Below are 27638 nucleotides of genomic sequence, written 5' to 3'. Positions count from 1 at the left end.
TCTAATCTAGTCTAGTATCCTGTTTGTCAGTATTCTCCTTGATGCCACTTCCTGGTGCTTAAGATGATCAGTAGGAGAATTAGAGGGGATGTGAGGGAAACTGTTATCGCCCTCTGTGTGAAGAGTCTGGAATTTGCTGCTTGAGGCTGAAACTCTCAGCTGGTTGAAAAAGGGAACCTGGATCTGACCCTGAGGCACTGGGGCCTGCAAGGGGAGGGGGAATGAGAATAAGGAGCTAGTTTATTCAACTGGCGCAGACATAGAACAGAGAACAATACAGCGCAGAACAGGCCCTTCAGCCCTTGCTGTTGCACCAGTCTGTGAACTATTCTCAGCTCGTCCCCCTACACTATCCCAAAATCATCCATGTGCTTATCTAAGGATTGTTTAGATCTCCCTAGTGTGGCTGAATTGACTACATTAGCAGGTAGGGCATTCCACGCCCTTACCACTCTCTGTGTAAAGAACTTGCCTCTGACAACTGTCTTAAATCTATCACCCAGGGTTAGCTGAATGACCTCTTTGTGTAGTGAAACCTTTGTATGGTTTGTTCTGGACTCTCTCTTGCCTTCACTTGAGGAAATTATTTCCCTGTGCAGGTGAATCTGTGAGATGCTCCAGTGAGTGGTAAGTTGTAACAGTGTTTGTTAATGCTAGAAAGCAGAGAGCTGGTTTTATCATAAGCTCCAGTCGCCCTAAAAGTTTACTCCTCACAAGGAGAGTTTACTGACTGGTTTCCTGGGTTTCCACAGCGTTATCCTTCCTTCTCTACTGGGACATTAACTTCACAAATCTAATTTAAATCTAGTGACAGTCTGTGTGTCAAGCCCTGTTTGATCTTGTCCTACCCTCTCTCTCTTTCAGGACGGGACATTATTGGACTGGCTGAGACGGGCTCTGGGAAGACAGGAGCTTTTGCTCTCCCAATCCTGCAGGCCCTCTTAGAGAAGCCCCAGCGACTGTTTGCCCTCGTCCTGACGCCAACTCGGGAGCTTGCCTTTCAGATCTCAGAGCAATTTGAAGCTCTAGGCTCTTCCATTGGAGTGAAATCCGGTGAGTACTGACTTGATTCAGGCGATGACGGCGAATGAGATGTGGGGTCACCTGAATTTTAATCAGATGCTGTGGTTGAGTGGCGAGGTTCTCACATGAGGCATTCACGGGTAATTTGGTTACAGTCTAACTCTAATGCAGCGCTCGCTAACTTCAATTAACAACTGTCCTGATCTAAAAACTATTAAGAACTAAAGATAACTACAGACCAAACCTGACTCCCTTTATTTAAGTAATGAAATATAGAGACTGAGTGATAACACGAGAAGCAACGCTTGCACCCCACCACACACAGTCATAGAGATGTACAACATGGAAGCAGACCCTTCGGTCCAACCCGTCCATGCGACCAGATATCCTAGCCCAACCTAGTCCCACCTGCCAGCACCCAGCCCATATCCCTCCAAACCCTTCCTATTCATATACCCATCCAAATGCCTCTTAAATGTTGCAATTGTACCAGCCTCCACCACATCCTCTGATAGCTCATTCCATACATGTACCACCCTCTGTGTGAAAAAGTTGCCCCTTAGGTCTCTTTTATATCTTTTCCCTCTCACCATAAACCTATACCCTCTAGTTCTGGACTCCCCGACCCCAGGGAAAAGACTTTGTCTATTTATCCTATCCATGCCCCTCATAATTTTGTAAACCTCTATAAGGTCACCCCTCAGCCTCCGACGCTCCAGGGAAAACAGCCCCAGCCTGTTCAGCCTCTCCCTGTAGCTCAGATCCTCCAACCCTGGCAACATCCTTGTAAATCTTTTCTGAAACCTTTCAAGTTTCACAACATCTTTCCGATAGGAAGGAGACCAGAATTGCACACAATATTCCAACACTGGCCTGACCAATGTCCTGTACAGCTGCAACATGACCTCCCACCTCCTGTACTCAATACTCTGACCAATAAAAGAAAGCATACCAAACGCCTTCTTCACTATCCTATCTACCTGCGACTCCACTTTCAAGCAGCTATGAACCTGCACTCCAAGGTCTCTTCGTTCAGCAACACTCCCTAGGACCTTACCATGAAGTGTATAAGTCCTGCTAAGATTTGCTTTCCCAAAATGCAGCACCTCATATTTATCTGAATTAAACTCTGCCTGCCAATTCTTAGCCCATTAGCCCATCTGGTCCAGATCCTGTTGTAATCTGAGGTCACTCCACCCTTCAGGCTCTCTGCCTTTATTCCTGATGGAGGCTTTTGCCCGAAACGTTGATTTTCCTGCTCCTCGGATGCTGCCTGAACGGCTGTGCTTTCCCAGCTCCACTAATCCAGCAATCTGAGGTAACCCTCTTCACTGTCCACTACACCTCCAATTTTGGTGTTATCTGCAAACTTACTAACCGTACCTCTTATGCTCGCATCCAAATCATTTATGTAAATATCCCATTTAATAAGATTGTGTTTATTTAGCACATTCTTTGGTTAAAAGTACCCAAATGTTTCGGTTTTGACTGAGTGGTTTGACCTCAGTGTGATGGTGAGGTTCTGCTTTCCACGATAATCTGAAAGATTGTCTTTCTTTTTACTTACAGCGGTGATAGTGGGTGGAATCGATATGATGTCACAAAGTCTCGCTCTGGCAAAGAAGCCTCATGTTATTATTGGTGAGTGTTTACATCGCCTCCACTTGCCGAGCTCACTGTGATGGAATGCTGTAGCTCTATACCTGCTCTTTACTCATGTACATGTACTAGGGCAGTCAGCTCTGGAGTGCTTCACTGCTGAACCTCCTCCTGTTTACTGCAATAAGGCCATACACACAGGAACAGGAGGCGGCCCTTTTGGCCCCTCCAGCCTACTCCACTATCCAATAGGATTATGGCTGATCCGTGACATTCGTCCACTTTCCTGCCGTTATCTGTAACCCTTGATTCCCCGACTGGTCAAGAGTCTATCTCAGACTTAAAAATCCCACAGCTTTCTGTGGCAAGGAGTTCCAAAGACTCTCCATCCTCTAAGAAAAGAAATTCCTCCTCATCTCAGCCTTAAATTCGCTCCCTTTATTCTAAGATTATGCCTGCTGCAGCTCGACTCTCTCATGAGGGAAATATCCTTTCAGCATTGCCTTTGTCAAGCACCTTAAGGATCCTGTATATTTCAATGAGATCACTTTATACTATTCTAAACTCTAGACAGTAGAGTCCCAACCTGTTTAACTTTTGCTCATAAAATAATCCCTCCATACCGAGGATCATTGAGTGAATTTTCTCCGAAATGCCTCCAATTTAATACCTTTCCTTAAATCCTTATCTTCCCTTGCCTACCAACTTTCAGAGGTATGGTCAGAGGTAAAACCCTTGCAGCTCCTGTCTCCTTCCAGTCCCGCCATTCCATCTAACCCTAAACCAGATATTGAGGTCAAAAGGAGTATCCAGCCTCCAGACCTGAGTGAGGTCAGCTATCAGTTTCTGGGGAGAGAGCCTGGACTCTGGTTCTGGTTCTGTGTCAGTGTGATCTGTCCGAATGAGCCTGTGAACCACCATGACTGTCTTTTCAATTCCTTTGCGATGGAGTGCAGGAAGTGAGTGTTGGAGGTGGATTGTAACTGGAGTATTAATGATTGTGGTTCTTATCTTCATATTTGTCATGTACCTGGGTTTGGTATGCCTGATGTTTGAGAGTTTGGTGGTGCTTTCTTTGCTGCTGTGAAGGTGAGAGACACTGTTCATTCACCCATATGTTTTATTAGAGTGTTCATGGGGAATGCTAATGGACTGTGGGCTGGGAGCAAGGTGAGGTACCTGGCAGTGGGGAGGTGGAATGTTGCACTCCCCTCGCCTGATGTTTAAGTATATGCTTCCTGATAGGAATCATGGCCTCCTGTTCAGGAACTGTTTTCTTGTTCTGAAAAATGCAGGATTGCTGAGCCCTGTTGTGGTAACAAATCCCATCTCCCTGACCCCAGAGAATAGCTAACAGGATGAGGGAGAAATAGACCTTCCTTGTGTCTCTTGAGGCCTGTGGTACTGAGCTGGACACAGACTCTGGTGACCTCTGCCCAGACAAATCTCCCACAGCAGCCTGTGCCTGTGACCCTGGTTGACCAGGTAGACACTGGACAGATTACTTTAGTGATCTGGGACAGCTTTGGACAGGTTATTGAAAGCAAGTCATCCTGGTTAACTAGGAAGACATTGGATAAGATAGCCTGGTTAACAGGAATGACACTGACCAGGTGAAGCATTTTATCCAGGAGAACAGTGAACTGATTACTCCAATTATTTGGAAGGACACTTTTTTTTTCTTCACTGAAGGGATGCGACCATTGTTGGCGAGGCCAGTATTTCTTCTGCACCTTATTGCCCCTGAGGGGATGGGAGGTGCCCCTCAGGGAGTACCCACAGTTTTACTAGGGAGAGAGTTTGAGGATTTTGACTTGGCAATATTGAAGAAAAGGTGATATACTTTCAAGTCAGGATGGTCTGTGGATTGCAGGGGAATGTACAGGGTGTAGTGTTGCCATGGATCTGCTGCCTTTATCCTTCAAGATGGCAGAGGTTGTGGGTTTGGAAGGGGCTGACTAAGGAGCCTGGGTAAGTTACTGCAGTGCAGCTTGTAGATGGTACACACTGCTGCTCCTGCAAATCAGTTACGACGGGGAGCTGGTCAAATGGGCTGCTTTGTCCTGGATGGTGTGAAGCTTCTTGAGTGTTGTTGGAGCTGCCCCCATCCAGGCAAGTGGGGAGTATTCCATCACATTCCTGACTTGTGCTTTGTAGATGGTGGATGGGCTTTGGGGAGTCAGGAGGTTGGTTACTCACTGTAGGATGCTTAGTCTGTAACCTGCTCTTGGAGCCAATGTATTATGTGGCTGATCCAGTTCAGTTTCTGGTCAGTAGTAATTCCCAGGATGTTAATAGTAGGGGATTCATTGATGGCAATGCTGCTGAATGTCAAGGGGTGATTCTATCTTGTTGAATAGGGTCATTGTGTGCCACACGTGTTACTTGCCACTTGTCAGCGCAAGCCTGGATATTGTCCTGATCTTGTTGCATTTGGACATGGGCTGCTTCAGTATCTGACACGTTGTGAATGATGCTGAACATTGTGCAATCATCAGCGAACATCCCCACTCCTAACCTTAACCAAGGTCATTGATGAAGCAGCTGAAGGTGGTTGAGTCTTGGACACCACCCTGAGGAACCCCTGCAGAGATGTCCTGGAGCTGAGATGACTGACCTTCAACAACCCACAACCATCTTCCTTGTGCCTGGTATGACTCCAGCTTGTGGAAAGTGTGCCCCTGATTCCCATTTATCCCAGCTTTGCTCTGGCTCATTGATGCCGCCCTCGGTCAGGTGGTGACTTGCTATCTCTTTCAACTCAGCTCTAGGACTCAGCTTTTCTGTCTGTGTTTGAATATTGAGTGGCCCTGGGGGATCCCAAACTGAGCAGGTGTTGCTTGATGGCACTGTTGATGCCACCTTCCATCACTTTAGAACATAGAACCTAGAACCTAGAACAATACAGCGCAGAACAGGCCCTTCAGCCCTCGATGTTGCACTGACCTGTGAACTATTCTCAGCTCATCCCCAACACTATCCCAAAATCATCCATGTGCTTATCCAAGGATTGTTTGAATCTCCCTAATGTGGCTGAGTTGACTACATTCGCAGGTTCCACACCCTTACCATTCTTTGCCTAAAGAGATGATGACTCAGTGTATTGCTCAGGTTGAATTGTGAAAAATCCCCAGACTTTTCCATATTGGCTAGCTGCCAGTGTTATCTGTACTGGGCTGAAAATGTGTTGCTGGAAAAGCGCAGCAGGTCAGGCAGCACCCAAGGAGCAGGAGAATCGACGTTTTGGGTATGAGCCCTTCTTCAGGAATGTTCCATTATCCTGTACTGGAACAGCTTGGCTAAAGGCTTTACAAGTTGTCAGTGCTGTTGTGGGGATATTATCAGAGATTACATCTTTTGCAGTATCCAGTCCCTCCAGCTGTTTCTTGAACCGAATTGGCTGAAAACTGGCATCTCTGGTGCTGGGGACCATTGGAGGAGGATGAGATGGATCATTCACTCAGCACTTTGGCTGAGGATCATTATGAATGCTTCAGCATTGTCTTCTGCTTTGCTGTGTTGGGCTCCCCCAGCATTGAGCATGGGGATATTTCTGGAACCTTCTCCACCTGTTAATTGTTTAATTCTACACCATCATTCACTGGTTCCCACTGGCTTACTCCAGTTATCCAGGAGAACTCTGCACCAGTTAAAGATATTGTGGACCAAGTGGATAAGATGTTAAAGAAGGCATATAGCACGCTTGATTTTATCATAGAGTCATCGAGATGTCCAGCACAGAAATAGACAGGATGCAGAGCTGGGCTAAGATGTGGCAGATGGCGTTCAACCTGGATAACTGCAAAGTGATTCATTTTGGAAGGTCAAATTTGAATGCAGTATACAGGGTTAAAGGCAGGATTCTTGGCAGTGTGGAGCAACAGTGGGATCTTGGGGTCCCCATACATAGATCCCTCAAAGTTGCTACCCAAGTTGATAGGGTTGGTAAGAAGGCAAATGGTTTTTTGGCTTTCATTAACAGAGGGATTGAGTTTAAGAGCTGCGAGGTTTTACTGCAGCTGTATAAAACCCTGGTTAGACCACACTTGGAATATTGTGTCCAGTTTTGATTGCCTTATTATCGGAAGGATGTAGATGTTTTAGACAGGGTGCAGAGGAGATTCACTGGGGTGCTGCCTGGACTGGAGGGCATATCTTATGAAGAAAGGTTGAGGGAACTCTGGCTTTTCACACTAGAGAGGAGGAGGAAGAGAGGTGACTTGATAGAGGTGTACAAGGTAATGAGAGGCATAGAGTCGATAGCCAGAGACTTTTCCCCAGGGCAGAAATGGTTGTTATGAGGGGTCATAATTTTAAGGTGATTGCAGGAAGGTATAGGGGAGATGTCAGAGGTAGGTTCTTAACACAGAGTGGTGGGTGTGTGGGATGCACTGCCAGTGGTGGTAATAGAGTCAGAGACATTGGGGACATTGAAGTGACTGCTGGACATGCACATGGATGGCAGTAAATTGAGGAGTGTGTAGGTTAGGTTGATCTTCGATTGAGATAAATGCTCGACACAACATCGTGGGGTGAATGGCCTGAACTGTTCCCTACTGTTCTAAACTGATCCTTTGATCCAACTCGTCCGTGACAACCAGATATCCTAACTTGATCTAGTCCCATTTGCCGGATTTGGGCCATATCTCTCTTAAACCCTTCCTATTCATATACCCATCCAGATGCATTTTAAATGCTGTAATTGTACCAGCCTCCACCACTTCCTCTGGCAGCTCATTCCATACACGCACCACCCTCTGTGTGAAAAAGTTGCCCCTTAGGTCATCAGTCGAGGCATTGAGTGTAAACTGTATAAGACTTTATTTGGAGTACTGTGCTAGTTCTGGTCTCCACAATGTAGGAGGGATGTGGAGGTTTTGGAGAGGGTGCAGAAGAGATTTACCAGGATGTTGTCTGGATTAGTGTGAATTAGCTGTCAGGTGAGGTTGGAAAAACTTGGATTGTTTTTGCTAGAGTGTCAGAATCTGCAGCTCTGACTGATAGAGGTTTATGAAATTGCTGGAGTCTTTTGCCCAGGGTGGAGATTTCAAATACTAGGGGGGCATAGGTTTAACGTGAGAGCAAGGAAGTTTAAAGGAGCTGTGTGAGAAGATGGAAGGTTACCCAGGTTATCCAGGAGGACACTGCCTGGTGTTAACAATGTGTATCCTCTTTACCAGCTACCCCAGGCCGCCTGATTGATCACCTTCAGAACACCAAGGGCTTCAATCTGCGAGCTCTCAAATACCTGGTGATGGATGAGGCAGACAGGATTCTCAACATGGATTTTGAAACTGAGGTGCGTGAACTGTGATATTCAGATTTTGGGTAGGTTTGTTTTGTTATCTCCTAAGGTGACTGAGGTGTCCACAAGGACACAGCAAACATGTTGATTCCTGGAAGGTGGTGGAGCAGAGATTGACACTTTCTCTGTGACAGTAACGTACCCCTAAAGACCCTCTGAAAATACCAGTGAGCTCAGGAACCTCCCTGCTTCATCACCAAATCCACTGACGCCACCAGGAAAAGGATGATATCTAGTTCTCACTGTTGCTAGGACATTATCTGGCTGTCATGCTGTTGGTTGTGGGATCTTGCTATGCACATTGGCTGCCTTGTCATAGAGGTATAGATAAGTACATCACAGAAGTAGACTCTTTGGTTTAACTCGTTCAGACCAACCTAACCTAACCTAATCTAGAGACTAGAGTTGAGTGGTGCTGGAAAAGCACAGCAGGTCAGGCAGCATCTGAGGTGCAGGAAAATGGACGATTCAGGCAAACTGTTGGCGCACTGTAGTTCGGTGCACTGATCTCTATACTGCTGAAGCCAGGAGTTAATTCAAAGACACCTCCTACTGTCCCCTTGACCATGACGTCACCTCCTACAATCAAACCATCATCTTCAAGATCATCCACAACCTCATCACCTCAGGGGATCTCCCCCACACAGATTCCAACCTCATAGTTCAGGAATCCCGCACCACTGATTCTACCACCTGACTACCCCGGCCGACCCATCGTCTTGGCCTGCTCCTGCCCCGCCAAATTCATCTCCACCTCTCCACCTACCTCGATACTGTCCTATTCCCCCCCCCCCCCCCCTCCCCCCACCCCATCAGTCCAGGAACTCCCCATATACATTTGAGACACCACCCACGCCCTCCCCCTCCTCTAAGACTTCTGTTTCCCCGGCTCCCAACACCTCTTCACCATGGACATCCAGTCCCTCTACACCTCCATCCACCATGACCACGGCCTCCAAGCCCTCCGTTTCTTCCTCTCATGGTGTCATAGAGATGTACAGCGCGGAAACAGACCCTTTGGTCCAACTCATCCATGTCGACCAGATATCCCAACCCAATCTAGTCCCACCCACCAGCACCCAGCCCATATCCCTCCAAACCCTTCCTATTCATATACCCATCCAAATGCCTCTTAAATGTTGCAATTGTACCAGCCTCCACCACTTCCTCTGGCAGCTCATTCCATACACGTACCACCCTCTGCGTGAAAAAGTTGCCCCTTAGGTCTCTTTTATACCTTTCCCCTCTCACCCTAAACCTATGCCCTCTAGTTCTGGACTCCCCCACCCCAGGGAAAAGACTGTGTCTATTTATCCTATCCATGCCCCTCATAATTTTGTAAACCTCTATAAGGTCACCCCTCAGCTTCTGACACTCCAGGGAAAACAGCCCCAGCCTGTTCAACCTCTCTCTGTAGCTCAAACCCTCCAATCCTGGCACCATCCTTGTAAATCGTTTCTGAATCCTTTCAAATTTCACAACATGTTTCCGATAGGAAGGAGACCAGAATTGCACACAATATTGCAACAGTGGCCTAACAAATGTCCTGTAGAGCTGCAACATGACCTCCCACCTCCTGTACTCAATACTCTGACCAATAAAAGAAAGCATACCAAACGCCTTCTTCACTAACCTATCTACCTGCGGCTCCACTTTCAAGCAGCTATGAACCTGCACTCCAAGGTCTCTTTGTTCAGCAACACTCCCTAGGTCCTTACCATGAAGTGTATAAGTCCTGCTAAGATTTGCTTTCCCAAAATGCAGCACCTCGCATTTATCTGAATTAAACTCCATCTGCCAATTCTTAGCCCATTGGCCCATCTGGTCCAGATCCTGTTGTAATCTGAGGTAACCCTCTTCGCTGTCCACTATACCTCCAATTTTGGTGTCATCTGCAAACTTACTAACTGTACCTCTTGTGCTCGCATCCAAATCATTCATGTAATTGACAAAAAGTAGAGGCCCCCACCAGTACCCTTTTCACTGACACTCTTATTCGTTTGGCTGAACTGGTGCTCACCCTCAACAATTTCTCCTTCCAATCCTCCCACTTCCTTCAGACGAACATGTCGCCATGGGCCCCAGCTATGCCTGTCTCTCTGTTGGCTATGTAGAACAGTCCATCTTCTGGAGTTATGCTGGCGCCATTCCCCACCTCTTCCTCCGCTACATCGATGACTGTATCGGCACCACCTCGTGCTCCTGCAAGGTGGTTGAACAGTTCATCAGCTTCACCAACACATTCCACCCCGACCTTAAATTCATCTGGTCCATCTCTGACACCTGTGTCCCCTTACTGGACCTCTCAATCTCCATCAACGATGACCGACTCAACACTGACATTTTCTACAAACCCACCGACTCCCACAGTTACCTGGATTACACCACCTCCCACCCTGTCTCCTGCAAAAATGCTATCCCTTATTCCCAATTCCTCTGCCTCCACTGCATCTGCTTCCAAGAGGACCAGTTACACCACATAACACACCACATGACCACCTCCTTTGAAGACCAAAATTTCCCCTCCCATGCGGTTGAAGCTGCCCTCCCACGCATCTCATCCACATCCACACCTCCGCCCTCGAACCCCACCCCTCCAACCGTAACGAGGACAGAACTCCCTTGGTCTTCACCTTTCTTCCACCCACCAACCTCTGCATAAACCTCATCATCCGCCGACATTTCCATCACGTACAAATGGACCCCACCACCAGGGATATATTTCTGTCCCCACCCCTATCCGCCTTCCGCAAAGACCATTCCCTCCGTGACTACCTGGTCAAGTCCATGCCCCCCAACAAACCACCCTCCCATCCTGGCACCTTCCTTTGCCACCTCAGGAATTGCAAAACCTGTGCCCGCAACCTCCCTCCTCACCTCCATCCAAGGTCCCAAAGGAGCCTTCCACATCCATCAAAGGTTTACCTGCACATCCACTAATATCATTTATTGTATTCATCGCTCCCGATGCGGTCTCCTCTACATTAGACCTTCTTGCAGAGCCCTTCAGGGAACATCTCCGGGACACCTGCACCAATCAACCCCACCGCCCCATAGCTGAACATTTCAACTCCCCCTCCCACTCAGCCGAGGACATGGAGGTCCTGGGCCGCCTCCACCACCGCTCCCTCACCACCCGATGCCTGGAGGAGGAACGCCTCATCTTCCGCCTCGGAAAACTTCAACCCCAGGGCATCAATATGGACTATACCAGTTTCGTCATTCCCCCCCCACCTTACCCCAGTTTCAACCTTCCAGCTCAGCACCACCCTCATGACCTGTCTCATCCATCAATCTTCCTTCCCACCTATCCACTCCACCCTCCCCTCGGACCTATCACTTTTACACCTATCTCCATCCACCTATTGCACTCTCAGGTACCTTTCCCCCAGTCTCACCCCCCTTTCATTTATCTCTCCACCCCCGAGGCTCCCAGCCTCATTCCTGAAGGAGGGCTCCAGCCTGAAACGTCGATTTTCCTGCTCCTCGGATGCTGCCTGACCTGCTGTGCTTTTCCAGCACCACTCGAATGTTGACTCTAATCTCCAGCATCTACAGTACCCACTTCTGCCTAACCTAATCTAGTCCCATTTGCCAGCACTTGGCCCATATCCCTCTGAACCCTTCCTGTTCATATACCTATCCAGATGCCTTTTAAAGGGGGCAGCACGGTGGCTCAGTGGTTAGCACAGCTGCCTCACAGCACCAGGGTCCCAGGTTCAATTCCAGTCTTGGGCAACTGTTTGTGTGGAGTTTGCACATTCTCCCTGTGTCTGCGTGGGTTTCCTCCGGGTGCTCCGGTTTCCTCCCACAGTCCAAAGATGTGCAGGTCAGGTGAATTGGCCATGCTAAATTGCACGTAGTGTTAGGTGCATTAGTCAGAGGGAAATGGGTCTGGGTGGGTTACTCTTCAGAGGGTCGGTGTGGACTGGTTTGGCCGAAGGGCCAGTTTCCACACTGTAGGGAATCTAATCTAAAATGTTGTAATTGTACCAGTCTCCACCCCATCCTCTGGCAGCTCATTCCTTACATACACCACCCTCTGAGTGAAAAAGTTGCCCCTTAGGTCCCTTTTATATCTTTCCCCTCTCACCCTAAACCTATGCTCTCTAGATCTGGACTCCCCAATCCCAGGGAAAAGACTTTGTCTATTTACCATATCCATGTCCCTCGTGATTTTATAAACCTCTATAAGGTCACCCCTCAGCCTCCAACGCTCCAGGGAAAACAGCCCCAGCCTGTTCAGCCTGTCCTTGTAGCTCAAACCATCCAACCCTGGCGACATCGTTGTAACTATTTTGTGAGCTCTTTCAAGTTTTACAACATCCTTCCGGCAGGAGGGAGACCAGAATTGCATGCAATATTGCGAAAGTGGCCTAACCAATGTCCTGTACAGCCATAACATAACCTCCCAATTCATATACTCAATATTAAGGAAAACTTACCAAATGCCTCCTTCACTGTGCCATCTACCTGCCATTCCACTGTGAACCTGCACCCCAATGTATGTTCGTTCAGCAACACTCCCTAGTGTATACACCCACAAGTGTATAAGCCCTGCTCTGATTTGCCTTTCCAAAATGCAGCACCTCCCATTTATCTAAATTAAACTCCATCTGCCACTCCTCAGCCCTTTGGACCATCTGATCAAGGTCCTGTTGTACTCTGAATTTACCTGTTGTCTCCCACATTAATTCAGAAATATCTCATTAACTGTAATACATGCCCCAAGATCAGGAAGGGTTTTGAATATAAATACTAGTTCACCTTTGCTGTGCAAGTGTTTAGAGGGAACATAAAAAAAAAACCTGCTGAATCAATATGGAGCACTGAGCTGTGGGAGGCAGGGGGAATTAACCTGTCATCTGTACAGGAGCCAGCAGATGGAGCCATTGCCTAAGAAGCAGCGACCCGTTAAAGACAAAACTCTCAGATTATTCTGTGTATCAGTTCCAACCCCTTTCAGATTGTGTGAAGTGAGTAAATATATTTTAATGAAAGATTTAAAGAAACAGTCCATGTTCTGGTGCTCACAGCTACTCTCTGCCTGTTAGTTATGATACTCTGGAATTGTTCTCTGTCCTGTGATTTATTGTTCATGTCGGCCCACACCTTATTTTGCAGGTTGACAAAATTCTCAAAGTGATTCCAAGGGAGCGGAAGACCTACCTATTCTCTGCAACAATGACTAAGAAGGTTTGTTGCAGAACTTTTATTTAATATATCTCTGTGGGTGGTGGTGGGGGGGTCACTGTGGAGCCTGATGGGTGGTGGTGTGTTTCCAGGGGGGTGGTGGGGGACAGGGAGTTACTGTTATGAGCAGCAAGATCCAGTCTCTGATCTGTGCTGAATGAATTGCTTGCAGTGTCTCACTGCCATAGTAAATACAGAAATAGAAGGGTATTCAGGAGTCCTAACACACCTCCAGCTTTGCACAGGTTAATAAGTCCATTCTGAGTCAATGTCATTGAGTCATACAGAACGGAAACCGGCCAAAAGAGAAAATGCTGGAAAATCTCAGCAGGTCTGGCAGCATCCGTAAGTCACCTTGCTATCTGGACGACAGCTCTTCTCACCCTACGTCCTGTAAGGACTCCATCCCTTTCTCTCAGCCCGAGCTTTGACAAAGGGTCAGTTAGACTCGAAATGTCAGCTCTTTTCTCTCCTTACAGATGCTGCCAGACCTGCTGAAATTTTCCAGCATTTTCTCTTTTGGTTTCAGATTCCAGTATCTGCGGTGATTTGCTTTTATATGGAAACTGGCCATTTGGCCCAACTCATCCAGCATCTGTAGTCCTCACTTCCTACAACTCATCCATGTCAAACAGGTTTCCTAAATTGAACTAGTCCCATTTTCCTGCGTTTGGCCTATATCCCTCTAAATCTTTCCTATCCATGTATCTGTCCACATGTCTTTTAAATGTTGTAATTGTACCAGCCTCCACCACTTCCTCTGGCAACTCGTTCCATACACATACCACCCTCTGTGTGAAAAAGCTGCCCCGCAGATCCCTTTTAAATCTTTCCCCTCTCATCTTAAACCTATGCCCTCCTGTACCATGGGGAAAAGACCTTGGCAGTTCAGAGCGGTCTATTATGAATTTAAAAGCTGCTTCAGTATTTCAGGCTGAAATTGGTCTTCCCTTGCTCTCCATCAGGTACAAAAGCTCCAGCGAGCAGCACTGAAAGATCCTGTGAAGTGTGCTGTTTCGACCAAGTATCAGACTGTGGAGAAACTGCAGCAGTATTATGTGTTTATTCCCGCAAAGTTCAAGGTAACGACTGTCATTGGAGCCCTGAATAACTGCTGCAGTTAGATACCTGGCATTATCGGATAAATGTAAATGATTATCGCAAGATACTTCCTTTAAATTAGCTCTTTGTCAGATTCCTTTCAAATCCAAGTCCTGCCTTTCTGATGAGATCGTCTGGCAGTTAGGAAAGGGTAATGGGGCAGCTCTGTTAGCACAGGATGGAACTAGCATAATTGTAGGAATAATCTTACATCAGACAATGTAGGTTCCATGCAGATATGGTCTGCAGGAATGTCTGAAACCTGAAGCAATGTGATGGATATATTAGTTAAGGGTTAATTGGGTGTGAATTGGTTAGATAATCATGGGTTTTTGTGGTGTGTGGTAACTGAAATAAAGATCTCACTGGTGATTGACATTGGAGGCAAGAGAAAGTTCACTTGAATCAGACTGTGTAAGAAGGGGAGGGACTTTATGAGGCAAGGTTTAGTTAATTTAACCTGTACCCGCTTGAAATTGAAAGAATCAGAGGTGACCTGATTGAAACTTGAACATTTTTAGGGGTAGATCTGGAGAGATTGTTTCCAATTGAGGGAGACCGGTGGGTGTAATGTTGGAATAAGGGTGCACTCTCAGAATTTTAATCTAAAAGAGAATCAAGGATTATAGGGAAAGTGGACTCCGAGATGAGGAATTTCTTCTCCCAAGAGCAGTGAAGGTTTGAAATTCTTAGGCAGGTTAGTGGAATTGAAGATTATCAAATCAGCCATGAATCTCATTGAATGGTGGAGTAAACTGGATGGGCTGAATGGACACTGACTCAATCTTTGCCCCCTCAGGTGGGCCTCCTGGTCCATAAGGACTGCCTCCAATGCCAACATATTTCTCTTCAGATAAGGGCACCTAAACTGTTGAAAGTATTTTTAATGTGATCGGGCTAATGTCTTTTTTGCAAGGCCTCCCTATTTTTACCGTTCGTTCCCTTGGGAATGAAGACCAGCATTCAGTGCAGGGTGCACTGCTATATCACTGTGTTGCAGCTTTTTCAGCTTATATAATGGAAAAGATTATATTTTAGTGTGAGTCACTTTCCCTAAATTGCATGAGTGCACATTTTAAAAATTATATCTGAACCTATTGTTAAAGGATATCTGCTTATTTCTCAGTCTTGGCCTCAGTATATGTAATAATGTTTTACACAAGATGGAGTTGAGAGAAATTGCAGAATTTTGTTCACAGTGGCAGCATTTCGCTCGAAATGATCACATAGCAACTTACAGTAGCCACAAGTGTCATGACAACAGCATGTAGTTCTGTGGGCAGAGCTGAGTTCCCTACACAAAAGAAGCTGGAGAGTTTTATAAGGTGTACATGATTGGAAGCTCTTGTTTCTAAGTTGTAGGTTGTTTCAAAGTTTGCTGCTTCTCTCTGTAGGATTGTTACTTGGTTTCCATTCTCAATGAGCTGGCTGGAAATTCCTTCATCATCTTCTGCAGCACATGTAACAACACACAGCGGACAGCACTGCTGCTACGCAACCTCGGCTTTACTGCTATTCCCTTACATGGCCAAATGAATCAGGTGGGCTGCTGCTTTTTGTATGCTCTCACTGTTGTTCTGTGGTTAAAAAGCTATTCGCTCACTTTCTTTACAAATTACAGAACAAAAGATTGGGAGCTTTGAATAAATTCAAAGCGAAGTCACGGTCGATCTTACTGGCCACAGACGTAGCGAGTCGCGGCCTTGATATTCCACATGTGGATGTAGTCATCAACTTCGATATTCCTACCCATTCCAAGGTAAGCTTTCCAGAATTGGAATAGGGGAACCAAACGGAGCTAAAGGCACCTCAACCTGTTGAGTAGCTGTGGGCTGTCTTCATTTCCCTGTACTGGAAGATTTCATGCATGGTGTCTGTTGGTCACTATGCTGAATAAACTGATGCCACCCTGTGCACTGTACACAGTACTGACCCACTGCACCCGAGAGTGCAGAGAAACACCAGCCAGAGGTTAGGCTGCTGCCATGTTGTCCTTGGGCTCTCATACAAGGTCAGGACAGGATCTGCTGTCATGTTCAGGCTTCAGAGACTCAGCACCGGAGCTTTCCAGTGAAGAGGGGAGGTAGCAGCTTCTGACAGGGTATGGCTTCACTGACTCTACCCTGGGCATTCCCCCCACTGTCCCCAGCCCATCATCCCTGACCAGACTCCTTCACCACACACATCTCTCCCTGGCACCACCTTGCATTGCTCTTGCCTTGCACCCCCCCCCCCCCCCCCCCCCCAGATATCCCCCCTGCTTTCACCAACAGTGCTCACACTGGGTGCTGTTATTGCACTGTTATGTACTAATCTCAGTCACTCCATCTCAGTGCTTGCCCTCTCTGGGCTAGGCAGCTGCTGTTTCCTGCCCATGCCCTGGGTTTAGCTGCCTGTTGTTTCTCTTTCAGGATTACATTCATCGTGTGGGGCGGACGGCCAGAGCAGGACGGGCAGGCAAGTCCATCACCTTCGTTACCCAGTGAGTTCCACTTTCATTATTGAGTTTCCATATCCCAGCTTCCTGTTCACTCCCTGCAGCTTCTGCTACAGTGTGCCAGACTGAATGGGGATACACCCTGATTAGTTCCTCTGCGAATGTCACTCACCCCTGTTAATGCAGGGCAGTTGTTGTCTGAAGAAAGTGAGATTTTAGAAGCATCCTGCACAGTAACCTGTCAGCGAATAAACAGCCTGCATTCATATTACTGCTGTGTCCTGGGAATCCAGACTCCGGACTTCACTTGTACCTTATTAAGTCTCAAATCAAGTAAATCGGAGCATTAGAAGGTTCTTAAGGACTCTAGTGTGATCACAGTTTGGTCGTCTGACCTGGGACCAATCTATTTTTGAGATTTGAGGATTATTTCAGACTGTTGAGGTAGTTGTGACAGCAGTGGCTTGGGGCAGAGCTGAAGATGCATCATCTGAGCTTTAAATTCACTTTGTGGGCTAGTCTCATGAACACTGCCGAATTTCTTGACTGAAGCTGGATCCCCCCTTACCCCCACATGATCCACAATGCCCAACTCCCTTCATTGCCGTGCCCAAATTAATCTCATAAGCTTGGGCAGAGGGTGACTGGCTATTCGACTATGTGAGCAGCACAGTTGAGTTCAGTCTTTTCTGACCCTGCTCCATAGAAGCTGAGGGAGAGTGCAGTCAGTGCACAGTGTTCAGGAACATGAACTGTCGTGTTTCTTGCTCCTGAATACAGATGGATTGATAGCGTCTGGACTATGTCTCTTATCTAATCACTGAACCCAACTCTTTCTGCTCTCTGTGCCTGGATTCACTCAATCAGCTTCTGGAAGGCTGCCTGTTGGCTCCTTGTGATCTATTCATTGCTGACGTTAAACATTGAAGACCTTTCTTTTCAGAAGTTATGGAGTTGACCAAAACACACCCACTGCTTCCAGTCACAGAGGGCCTGTGCCCCACCCTGCCCCAGAATGCCCCCTCAGTGACTTGCCTTCTGTTGATTAGACTGTGATTTTGTTCAGTTTATCTGTCTCTTGTGCTGGTGCCATGTGGTTCCAAAGGCTCTGACTCAGATTGTAGAATGCAACACCTCACTGGATTGCTACTGATTCCAGGTTTGACAGTTTATTTTACCCTCAGTACGCTCGGTTGCCATGGGGAGCAGAGGTTGCTGCTGTGGGTGAGTGGCTGAGGAGGGGACAGTATTGACTGTGGTCAGCCTGGCCCCAGCTGGTCTACAGTTAGATCCCACATTCGCACCACACCACCAGGTTATTTGTAAAGTCTTGCAACTTCTGCCACTCCCCATCAGGGAGACCTGTATTTATATAGTGCCTTAACTGACCTCAGGATGTCCCAGAGCACTGAACACTCAGTATTGTAGTCACGATTCCACTGTAGAGTACAGGTAGTTGATTGTTACAGAATGCTGTGAGGGCGTTCCCTAAGATTGAGGTGTTAAACTGCTAAAGCTACACAACAGGATATCTTGTAGGTCAAACAGGTGAAGTAATATAAGACAGATGGCGTTAAGCAGTCCTGCAACCAGTGGCTCTGATCTCAGCTCTGCAGTCATACAGTCATAGAGATGTACAGCATGGAAACAGACCCTTCAGTCCAACCCGTCCATGCCCACCAGATATCCCAACCCAATCTAGTCCCACCTGCCAGCACCCGGCCCATATCCCCCCAAACCCTTCCTATTCATATACCCATCCAAATGCCTCTTAAATGTTGCAATTGTACCAGCCTCCACCACATCCTCTGGCAGCTCATTCCATACACGTACCACCCTCTGCTTGAAAAAGTTGTCCCTTAGGTCTCTTTTATATCTTTCCCCTCTCATCCTAAACCTATGCCCTCTAGTTCTGGGCTCCCCCACCCCAGGGAAAAGACTTTGTCTATTTACCCTACCCGTGCCCCTCATGATTTTATAAACCTCTATAAGGTCACCCCTCAGCCTCTGACGCTCCAGGGAAAACAGTCCCAGCCTGTTCAGCTGCTCCCTGTAGCTCATATCCTCCAACCCTGGCAACATCCTTGTAAATCTTTACTGAACCCTTTCAAGTTTCACACCATCCTTCCAAAAGGAAGGAGACCAGAACTGCACGCAATATTCCAACAGTGGCCTAACCAATGTCCTGTACAGCCGCAACATGACCTCCCAACCCCTGTACTCCTGATACATCTAGCCGTAAATGCTTGTGGATAGTAAAACAACTAACAGGAGTTAGGGGCTACCTAAATAACCCCATCCTTAACAGTGGGGGAGGCCAGCACATTGGTGTAAAAGTCGAAAAGTGTGGTGCTAGAAAAGCACAGCATCTGAAGAGCAGGAGAGTCCACGTTTCGGTTCTAAGTCCTTCGTCAGGAATGTATAAAAGACCAGACTGTGATATAAGCATCCATCTTCAGCCAGACCTGCTGAACGCATGATCCATCTTGGCTTCTGCCTGAAGTTCCCAGCATCAGCCAATTCTGTTCACTTGCCATGATACCACGAAACAGCTGAAGACACTGGATAACACACAGGCTCTGAGCTCCGAAGACATTCTGACAATACTGACGGAGGCTGTGTCCCCCGGCAAACTGCCCCCAGATAGATACAACACCGGCATCTCCCTGGACAGCTACATTGCTGGCGTCTGCCAAATGATGTGGAAGATTGCCCAGGTAGGCCCCCTGCACAAAAATCAGGGCGAATTCAAGGGGACAATTATTGCCTCATTAGTGAATCAAAGACAAAGTGATGGAAGGAGTTATCGACAGTTCTATTGAGTGTAGCTTGCTCAGCAATAACCTGCCCATTGGAACTTCGAATCCACCAAGACACCCACCTGCTGACCTTACTTCAACCATGCTCCATACAGACAGTGGGAGGCACTGGTGTCGTGGCATTATTGTTGGTCTAGAGTTAGTGCCCTGAGAATGTGAATTCAAAAATGATCTGGAATTAAAAGTCTAATGATGACAATGAAACCTTGGTGTAAAAGCGCCTTTTTTAGGGGAGGACTCTGTCATCCTTGCCTGGCCTACATGTGACTCCAGTCCCGCAGCAATGTGGATGATTCCCAAATGGCCCACCAAGCCACTCCGTTGCATCAACTTGCTACAATGTATCCAGAAAAATGGGACCAGTTGGCACTGCCCTAGGCATTGAAGGGAGAATTGCAACCACAGCTTAGCCAGCCCTGCAGGGTCTTCCTCACTAACGTCGAGGGGCGAGAGCCAACATTGGGAGAGCTGTCTCACAGACTAGTCAAGCAATAGCCTGACACATTCGTACTCACAGAATCATACCTTACAGACAATGTCCTGGGCACCACCATCACCGTCTCTGGATATGCCCTGTCACATTGGCAGAGGTGGTGACATTATAGTATATAATCAGGGTGGCGTTACCCTGAGAGTCCTCAACATTGACACCAAGCACCGTGAGGTCTGATAGCATCAAATCAAAAACAGGCAGTGAAACCAATGTCAACACCACTCCATGTTGAATGTCACTTGGAGGAAGCACCAAGGGGGCAGAATGTCCTCTCACTGGGATCCTTCCCTGTCCATTACCCAGGGTGGTACATCAGGGCGACTGACCAAGATGGTCAGGTCCTAAACTGTCATGCGAGGAAGGTAGCAGCCAGAGCCTTGGTTAATGTATCTTTTGAAATTTGGCACCCCCAGTCTGGCCCTCCCTCAGCACTGACCCTCCGACAGTGCGGCGCTCCCTCAGTGCTGACCCCCTGACAGTGCGGCGCTCCCTCAGTGCTGACCCCCTGACAGTGCGGCGCTCCCTCAGTGCTGACCCCCTGACAGTGCGGCACTCCCTCGGTGCTGACCCCCTGACAGTGCGGTGCTCCCTCAGTGCTGATCCTCCGACAGTGCGGCGCTCCCTCAGTGCTGACCCTCCGACAGTGCGGCACTCCCTCAGTGCTGACCGCCTGACAGTGCGGCACTCCCACAGCACTGACTCCCGACAGTGCAGCACTCCCACAGCGCTAACTCCCCGACAGTGCGGCGCTCCCCCAGCGCTAACCCCCTGACAGTGCGGCACTCCCACAGCGCTAACTCCCCGACTGTGCGGCGCTCCCCCAGCGCTAACCCCCTGACAGTGTGGCACTCCCACAGCGCTAACTCCCCGACTGTGCGGCGCTCCCTCAACACTGACCCCCTGACAGTGTCCCACTCCCTCAGCACTGACCCTCCAACAGTGCGGCGCTCCCTCATTGCTGACCCTTCGACAGTGCCTGCTCCCTCAGCACTAACCCCCCGACAGTGCGGCGCTCCCACAGCGCTGACCCTCCGACAGTGCAGTGCTCCCTCAGTGCTGACCCCCTGACAGCACGGCACTCCCTCAGTGCTGATCCCTGACAGTGCCCCGCTCCATCTGCGCTGATCCTCTGACAGTGCGGCACCTCCCTCAGCACTGACCCTCTGACATGCAGCACTCGCTCAGCGCTAACCCCCCCGATAGTGCGGCCCTCCCACAGTGCTGACCCTCCCACAGTGCTGACCCTCTGACAGTGCGGCACTCCCACAGCACTGACCCTCTGACAGTGCAGTGCTCCCTCAGCACTGACCCTCTGACAGTGCGGCGCTCCCTCAGCACTGACCCTCTGACAGTGCAGTGCTCCCTCAGCACTGACCCTCCCACAGTGCGGCGCTCCCTCAGCGCTAACCCCCTGATAGTGCGGCGCTCCCTCAGCACTGATCCTCCGACAGTGCAGTGCTCCTCCAGCACTGTATCTGGGTTCAGAGCATTGTTAGGTCTGGGACTCGTAAGACTTTTCAGGTCTTTGTTTGGACCCAGCCGTGCACTGACCCTCTGCGGGGGTTAGCTGGCTCACAGCACGGAGTGCAGCCTGAATGTGTGCTGCTCTGGCTGCAGTGTTTCCCAGGCTCGTAACACAAGGGGACCCCTAATGACTGCAATGTGACTGCTGCTGTTTGCACCCAGATCTCCTTTCAATCAACTGACTGAGGGCAGCTAGTGACTTCCACAGGCTCCCAACCGAACATAGTATAGATCAAATAGAAAACAAATTGGGAGACTGAACAAAGTCTGTTTGTAATTTACTGCAGTCAGTTAACTCACCTCAGCCCTGCCAGCTATAGGTTCAACCTCTGTCGTGGCTACAAGCTGCACTGTTTGACTGGGCGGGAGTGAGGACTGGAGTAAATAAATCAACAGCTTGTTTTACAATGGAAACTTCTATTCACAAGAAAAATCCCCAAGCAGCCCCCCACTCTCTGAAGTCCTTGATTTCACACTGTGGCTTGGTCTTGTTAACGTTCAAAACCATGTGGCTGGTTACTGAATGAGGTCAGTTTGTTTTTCTCCCCGGTATTTCTCACAGCAGTGCAACGTTCCCACCAGCAACATCACTGGCACTTTTTAGCTTTTTTTTTAAAATCTGATAATCACTACAATGAGGTCATTTTGTTTTTTTAATTTAACTAGTTTTTCTGCTCGGCCTGTTTGGAGATGTTAATACACATCTCTGGAACAGGTGGGACTTAAACCTGGGCTTCCCACTTGAGAGGTGGGGATGCTGCTGCCGCTGTGTCACAAAAGGCCCGTAATGAGAAATTCTGAATGATAAAGGAGCCAGAGCAGAAACTGAGTTAATCTTTCTCCCGACATCCGGTCACCCAGGGTTCAGGCTTTTAGGTATTTGATAGCTGGTGGCTGGGAATGAGTTGGATTTTATCTCCGAGTTGGAAGGCAGTGCAGTTTGATTGCAGGAGCCTGATGTTTGTGCAGTACCCTGTTTGGTGCAGAGCTGAATTCACAGCCATGCTGTCGTCAAGACCACTTGTTTTAAACACAGATGTAGCTGCCCTTCCCTTGTCTCATCTCTTCTGGCTCCTCACAATTACCTTGAGTGCAGCTGAGTTTCTGGTTTATTGAAGTTTGACAGTGAGACGAGCTGGTGGGGACCAGCCAGGGGGAGACTGGCTGGTTCCTGACAGCATGGATTAGTTGTGCCTGGGATGTATCGACGCTCTCATTCTCTTTCTCTCTCTTGATGCCTAACTATTGTCATCATTCGTGGAACTGATTGACACAACTCAGTGGGTGCAACTCCAGGAGCTGAAAGACGACAACTTGCACCAATAAAGCATTTTTACCGTAGTGAAACAACCTAAACACTTCACAGCAACAAATGACAAACAGAACTTGACACTGAATTGTGGGTGACAGTGGTGGGAAGGGTGACCAAACTCTAAGTCAAAGAGGCAGGTTTCAAAGAATATCTGAATGGAGGAGAGCAAGGCAGGGAATCTCTCCAGTGAGGAGAGCTTTCCACAGCAAGGGGACAGAATGAAGTCACATAATCTTGCTTCCAATGAAAGTTCACGGAACTGATATCGAGAGTGAGGGTGAGGACCGATAGTCAACTGAGATTGGAAGAATCATTGAAACATGTTAAGTTCTCAATTGGTTTACAGGATGCTATCCCCCCCCCCTCCAAAGTTGGGGAATATAGAACATGATGTCACATTCTCAGACTAAGGGGTTGGCTGCTTTTGATCAAAGGTTGGAAATGTGTGCACTGAGCGGGTGGTGAAACCTTTGAACTTTCTGATCAGAGGTGGCCATGCTTAGTTGCTGAGTGTATTCAAGATGGGGTCTGATAGGTGTTCAGGCACAAACCAACTGGGATGCTGCAGGAAGCGAAGAGATCAGCATCATCTTACTGATTCACAGAGCAGACTCCAAGGGAAAGACAGTCAATGTTATACTCCAGAAGATGACTTTGTTTAAACCGAATTCTTGTCCACACTTTTAATGAGAACTTTATTTTGGTTAGCCAGACTCTATAAAGCTCTGTAGGTCTGGCAGCATCTGTGGAGAGAAATCAGAATTAACCTTTCAGTTTTAAGGTAGCATCAGTCGACCTAAAACGTTAACTTTTATTTCTCTCCATGGATGCTGCCAGACCTGCTGAGTTTTTCCAGCAATTTCTGATTTTGTCTGATTTAGAGCATCTGCAGTTCTTTCGGTTTCCACCCAACCCCTCACACACACCCACCGACTCACTCTGTCACTCTCACATGCATACACTCTGACACTGTCACACATGTGCGCACTCTCACACTCTCCCTCACACGCACAAACTCATTCACACTCATGCACAATCATGCGCACTCACGCACGTGAGCTTTCACCCACTCTCACTCACGCTGTTGTGCACTTGCATGTTCTATCACGCTCTCGCTCTTGAACTTGCTCTCACTCACAAGCTCCTAGTGTTTTTAGAAGTGACTCTTAACTGATGAACCCCAATTATTTGATGGATCATCTGTTAGACCTTGTTAGATAATAAAGATATTTCCATCTCTCTGTAATGTTGGCAGTTAGTTGTTGATGTGATGAGCAGTGGGTTTTCTGCTGCACTTTGTTATTGATGTGCTAATGTCGTTGTCAGGTATGATGTGGAACTGTTCCAGAGGATTGAGCACCTGATTGGGAAGAAGCTCCCAGCCTTCCCCACGCAGGAAGAGGAAGTGATGCTGCTGGTGGAGCGAGTGTCAGAAGCACAGCGATTCGCTCGCATGGTATGAAGACTTCTCATTTCAATACCATGCTTGACAATACCATTGTATGTGTAAGGGAGGAGGGGGATAATCTAATCAATCAGCATTCCTCTGTCTAGGTCTCCTTAATCAGCTTTAGCCCAGACCTTAGATCTGTCTTCCCAGTGTAACTCAGACACAGGCATGTAGCCAGGTTTCGGTATTCCTGTTTTCCCATTGCCTACAATTGGTACCAAGCTCAGTATACAGTGCTTTGGCCTAAAGTTTTAATGTAAGGTCAACATTCTATTGAAGAGGCAAAAACCAAAGACTTATTACATCTTGCTATTAGGTTTGTTTTAACATGAGCAGCTTTAATTGATTCCTCAATCTGCGGAGGAAGATATTGTGCCTCTTCTCGTTGTAGAGTCCTGATAATTAGGTGGAATGTCATGACCCTGCTCGAACAGCACTGATTCACTTTGTTCTGTGGTGAATTTCATCGCTTTGCCCTGGAAGAATGTTAACTTATAAAAATATATCTTCAGCACAATTTTTCCAAAGCATGGTTATCCTAAATAAGCCAAATCTCAAAGCTGCTGTAACTGTTTTGTGAAGATTTTCGGTTGGGGCCTGCATTGTTTAGGGTGAGTTGGAAGTGGTTACAATCCCACAGTGGAAGTGGTTTGGCTGACTGGAAGTTTCCCTTGTGTAAATTATCTGCTCCTTATGAATTCTATCTGAATCATTGTTGTGTTAGACTCTTGTGCTGAACTGTAAGTTCACAGAGTTGACCATTCCAAATGAATGACGATAATAGTTTTGCAGTTTGCAGCAGCTCCAATATATTTTTGCAAGACAATGGAAACATTTTTTTTAAACTCCCCCACCCCGGTATTGAACACTCAGCTCAGGATGAGGTTTAATCCCTTGGCATCTGCTCAGTTTATCTTGCTTCCTGTAGCACTGCATTGAGCATGTGTTAAACGGATTGAAGAGGCAGGAAATTAGCCAAGTGTCCTTCCCTAATCACTACCTTGTGACTGCTGCTCGAAGCTATGTCTGTGGATGTCAGGATTGGGCATGATGGCTGATGGCTGTGAGCACATGTCAGAATTCCATGTGTGAATGATCACAAGTGCCTGAGGGTAGCTGGTGTCAGTGGAACTGAACCTCAGTAAGATGCAAAATCGCAGAGAGAGAGAGAGCGAGCATGGACTCTTGTTTGTCTGCAGCAACATTTGAGTGCTGGCAGACAATTGAACCTTCTCCAGACCCTAGTGGGAAATCTCCAGTGAGCTTGGTAATTTGTGAAATCATTGTTTTTGTTTCTCTAACAGCAGCCTTGGTATTCAGCTCTAGTGCCAAAGCAGAAATGCCTAGCTCTTTCTGGTTTATGTAAATTGTGCCGGGCTGTAGACATTCTGGATTTGATCTAATTTAACTAGAACAACACCATCTGCAGTCCAAGCCAGTGGCAGCCATCCTGTCTGGGCCAGGCCGTCATATCCCACCTCAGCTGCTTCAGCCTCCGCTACCTTTCCCACTCCGTTTACCATGTGTTGGGAAAGTTCATTTTGGGACGTGGTGTACACAGTGTCCATTATGTAATCTGGATCTGCCAGAAGCCTTATTGGCACTCTGGTCAGGAGTCCTGCTGGTGAATTCATCCTCGATGAGACATTCCCCTGTTATAGATCATGCTGCTGTGCCAAATCAGGAATATCACAGCATTTCTTCAACAGATTAGAATTTTTATGACCAAGTAGCTAAAGCCACTTGTTTTGATTATTATTTAAACTGTGACTCTGATTTGGTATTGGGAAGAGTGTTTGTGCATCTGAGATATGTGTGTGTGCATTGTGCGTTGCTGTCGTGTTTACCCCTCAGTGGCAGATGATGGGTTTGTGTTGGATATCTCACAAGGCTGCCGGTGAAATCCATTCACTAATGAATGGGACAGCAATGGTCCAGTGGTTAGCGCTGGGGCAGAATAAGATGTTATTTTTGATTGTGACAAACCTTACAGAGCCTCTCTTTCTCTCTCTCTCTCTCTCTCTCTCTCTCTCTCTCTCTCTCACCCCCCCCCCCCCGCCCCCCCCCCCACCCCCCACACACACACACACACACACACACACACACACAATATGAACAAGGGTTTGGGAACCAGCACAATGTGATTAAAGTTTGTGACATTGTTGGGACGTTGCCATTTGTTGATGTTCATAGGAACTTGGGAGCATCTTTCATATCTGCTCAGGCACATGGGATAGAACGATGGGATTCGGTGTGAACTTAATCAAGTGGATTGTGCCGTTTCGTTGTCTTGTGCATCTTTTAGGATTGACCTTAATGAGTGGTAAATATTTGTGTCTCTTGGTAACTGATCAGAGGCTATGCTGACCAGGAAGTAACATCACAATTATGGGCAGTTTACCCACTGCTCCCAGGCAGTGTGGCTGAAGCCATTTATCCGAGACAGTGTACCATACTGGAACCAATCGATGCATTAGGGTGTGTTGCAGGTGTGACTGTTGGGGATCTAGGTGCTTACTGTAACTCTGAATGTGTGTACTTGCAACAGGAACTGCGAGAGCAGGGAGACAAGAGGAAGCGCTCACGTGAAAATGCCGATGATGACACAGAAGAATCTTTGGGTATCAGACAAAAAGTACCAGGAGGTAAAGCAAGGAAAAGGCCACGTTAAAGTGCACAATGTGCTGAAATTCCTTTCAAATTGGATGTGATATTTATATATTATAAACTGGACTACAGCTGAATTCTATCAGTTTGATGCATCTGTTTAGATATCTGTTGTGAAGACTGTAACTGACAGACTAAACTGATGAGGATGTGTCCTTTATGATGACATGCTCCCATTTATCCAGTAACTCAATGTTCTCTTTATCCGATTCCATTTCCTTCAGTAAATAGCAGCAGATTCTGTTACTATTTAAAACAAATGCTCCACCTGCAAAGTGTCATTTGAGAAATGTTCAAAACTGTACAAGTTTTAAAAAATTTCCTAAATAAATGCTGCAAATTCTATCTTGTTGCCATTAATGCTTCCAATGGTCTTTGGATGTGCCAGATACAATATTTATCCAGCAGTGAAATTAAATAACACATGAAAACTGGTGTCTGAGAGTTATCCTGCAGTCTGCTTCTCTTGTTTACAGACCCTTTTATGGCTCCTTGCCTCCTTATCTCTGCAAATTCCCCCAGCCCTATCTGCTGCTCCTGCCTGACTTGCATCTCTTCTTGCTGGTGTCTTTGACCACTTTGCCCCATTCTCTTGATTTTTTCTTTCTAAACAATTGCCTTTCCCACAGCAAGATCTTTGTGTACCCCACCTGTTCAGTCACCTCCCTGAACCCCACAGCCCACTCCTAGTAATACCATAAGCTTTGGAAACAGA

At 47.4% G+C, this 27638-nt stretch overlaps 1 protein-coding gene across 1 annotated transcript in view; it reads left to right on the top strand.

The window, feature by feature from the left end:
• ddx47 (DEAD (Asp-Glu-Ala-Asp) box polypeptide 47) overlaps positions 1-27268 on the top strand; it is a 39774-nt gene extending 12506 nt beyond the window's left edge. Inside the window, exons 3-12 of the mRNA XM_072588942.1 lie at positions 865-1053; positions 2593-2664; positions 7803-7921; positions 13052-13123; positions 14086-14202; positions 15616-15762; positions 15843-15980; positions 16633-16703; positions 24133-24262; positions 26805-27268. Coding sequence (XP_072445043.1) covers positions 865-1053; positions 2593-2664; positions 7803-7921; positions 13052-13123; positions 14086-14202; positions 15616-15762; positions 15843-15980; positions 16633-16703; positions 24133-24262; positions 26805-26927 — 1178 coding nt within the window. The 3' untranslated portion in view covers positions 26928-27268. The remainder of the gene's footprint in view (positions 1-864; positions 1054-2592; positions 2665-7802; positions 7922-13051; positions 13124-14085; positions 14203-15615; positions 15763-15842; positions 15981-16632; positions 16704-24132; positions 24263-26804) is intronic.
• The last annotated feature ends 370 nt before the right edge of the window (positions 27269-27638 follow it).

Source organism: Chiloscyllium punctatum, chromosome 18, assembly GCF_047496795.1.
Source record: "Chiloscyllium punctatum isolate Juve2018m chromosome 18, sChiPun1.3, whole genome shotgun sequence".
In the NCBI taxonomy this organism is placed as follows: Eukaryota; Metazoa; Chordata; class Chondrichthyes; order Orectolobiformes; family Hemiscylliidae; genus Chiloscyllium; species Chiloscyllium punctatum.
The sequence above is the reverse complement of the archived record's forward strand: the minus strand, read 5'-3'. Positions and strand labels throughout refer to the sequence as shown.